The sequence below is a fragment of the Buceros rhinoceros genome, unplaced genomic scaffold (genome assembly GCF_000710305.1).
Source record: "Buceros rhinoceros silvestris isolate BGI_N320 unplaced genomic scaffold, ASM71030v1 scaffold15137, whole genome shotgun sequence".
NCBI lineage: Eukaryota > Metazoa > Chordata > Aves > Bucerotiformes > Bucerotidae > Buceros > Buceros rhinoceros.
In genome coordinates this window covers 3329-4073 of record NW_010422867.1, presented here as the reverse complement: position 1 = coordinate 4073, position 745 = coordinate 3329, and the positions used below count along the sequence as shown (strand labels likewise).

The 745-nt window shown below is 59.5% G+C and overlaps 1 protein-coding gene across 1 annotated transcript in view; it reads left to right on the top strand.

Annotated features, from left to right (window-relative positions):
* The window catches only part of LOC104497006 (serine/threonine-protein phosphatase 2A catalytic subunit alpha isoform), a gene marked incomplete at its 5' end in the record, with an annotated part of 4526 nt that overhangs the window by 908 nt on the left and 2873 nt on the right, over positions 1-745 (top strand). The window contains one exon of the mRNA XM_010140213.1: positions 667-743. Within this exon, the coding sequence (XP_010138515.1) occupies positions 667-743 (77 nt within the window). The remainder of the gene's footprint in view (positions 1-666; positions 744-745) is intronic.

Sequence of the window (745 nt, the reverse complement as noted above, 5' to 3'; positions counted from 1 at the left end):
TGGGGATCCGAGGGTGCTCTCGCCGCCGGTGTAGCAGCGCATTGATGGGTTGTGGTCCAGCCCTGAGACCGCTCGCTCTGCTCTGGTGAGGACACGCAGTGAGTCGTTGGGAGGCTGAGACGATGGGCCAGCTCCAGCCAAGGCGCTGCGCTTCAGGTCCCGCAGAGCGCGGACATGGGAACGCTTGTGCTTCATGGAGGTTTATTGACTAAAAAACCACCTAAAAGCCACTTCTTTTGGGAAAGTCGTGTGACTGGAACATTCTCTTGGCACTGTGCAGGCAGAGCGCGCTGGCTCCGGGCTGCTGCTCTGGCACCTGTGTCCTTCTGTGGCCAGCGGGGCACGGCCAGGGGAGCTGCTCGCGGCTCCGTCTGTCTGAATCGCCTCTGACTTTGCTCTCCCCGTTGAACATGACCCGCCTTTAGAAGCTGCGCTTGGGGGAGGTTGGGAATCTGACGGGGGAAGACTGGTTGGTGTTCCTCGGCAGCGTGAGCACCAGGAGACCTGCCTCCCCGCGAGGGAAGCGGGTTTGTGGTTCCCAGCAAACTCTTCTTCCAGTGCTCAGCTTGAGCTGCGGGTGTGAAATCTGTGGAATACCATCCGCACCTGCTGGTGGGCGAGATTCCCACCCTTTTATATCCTAAATGTGGGGCTTTTTCATGCCAGGCTAAAGAAATCCTTACGAAGGAATCAAACGTGCAGGAGGTACGTTGCCCCGTCACCGTCTGCGGGGACGTCCACGGCC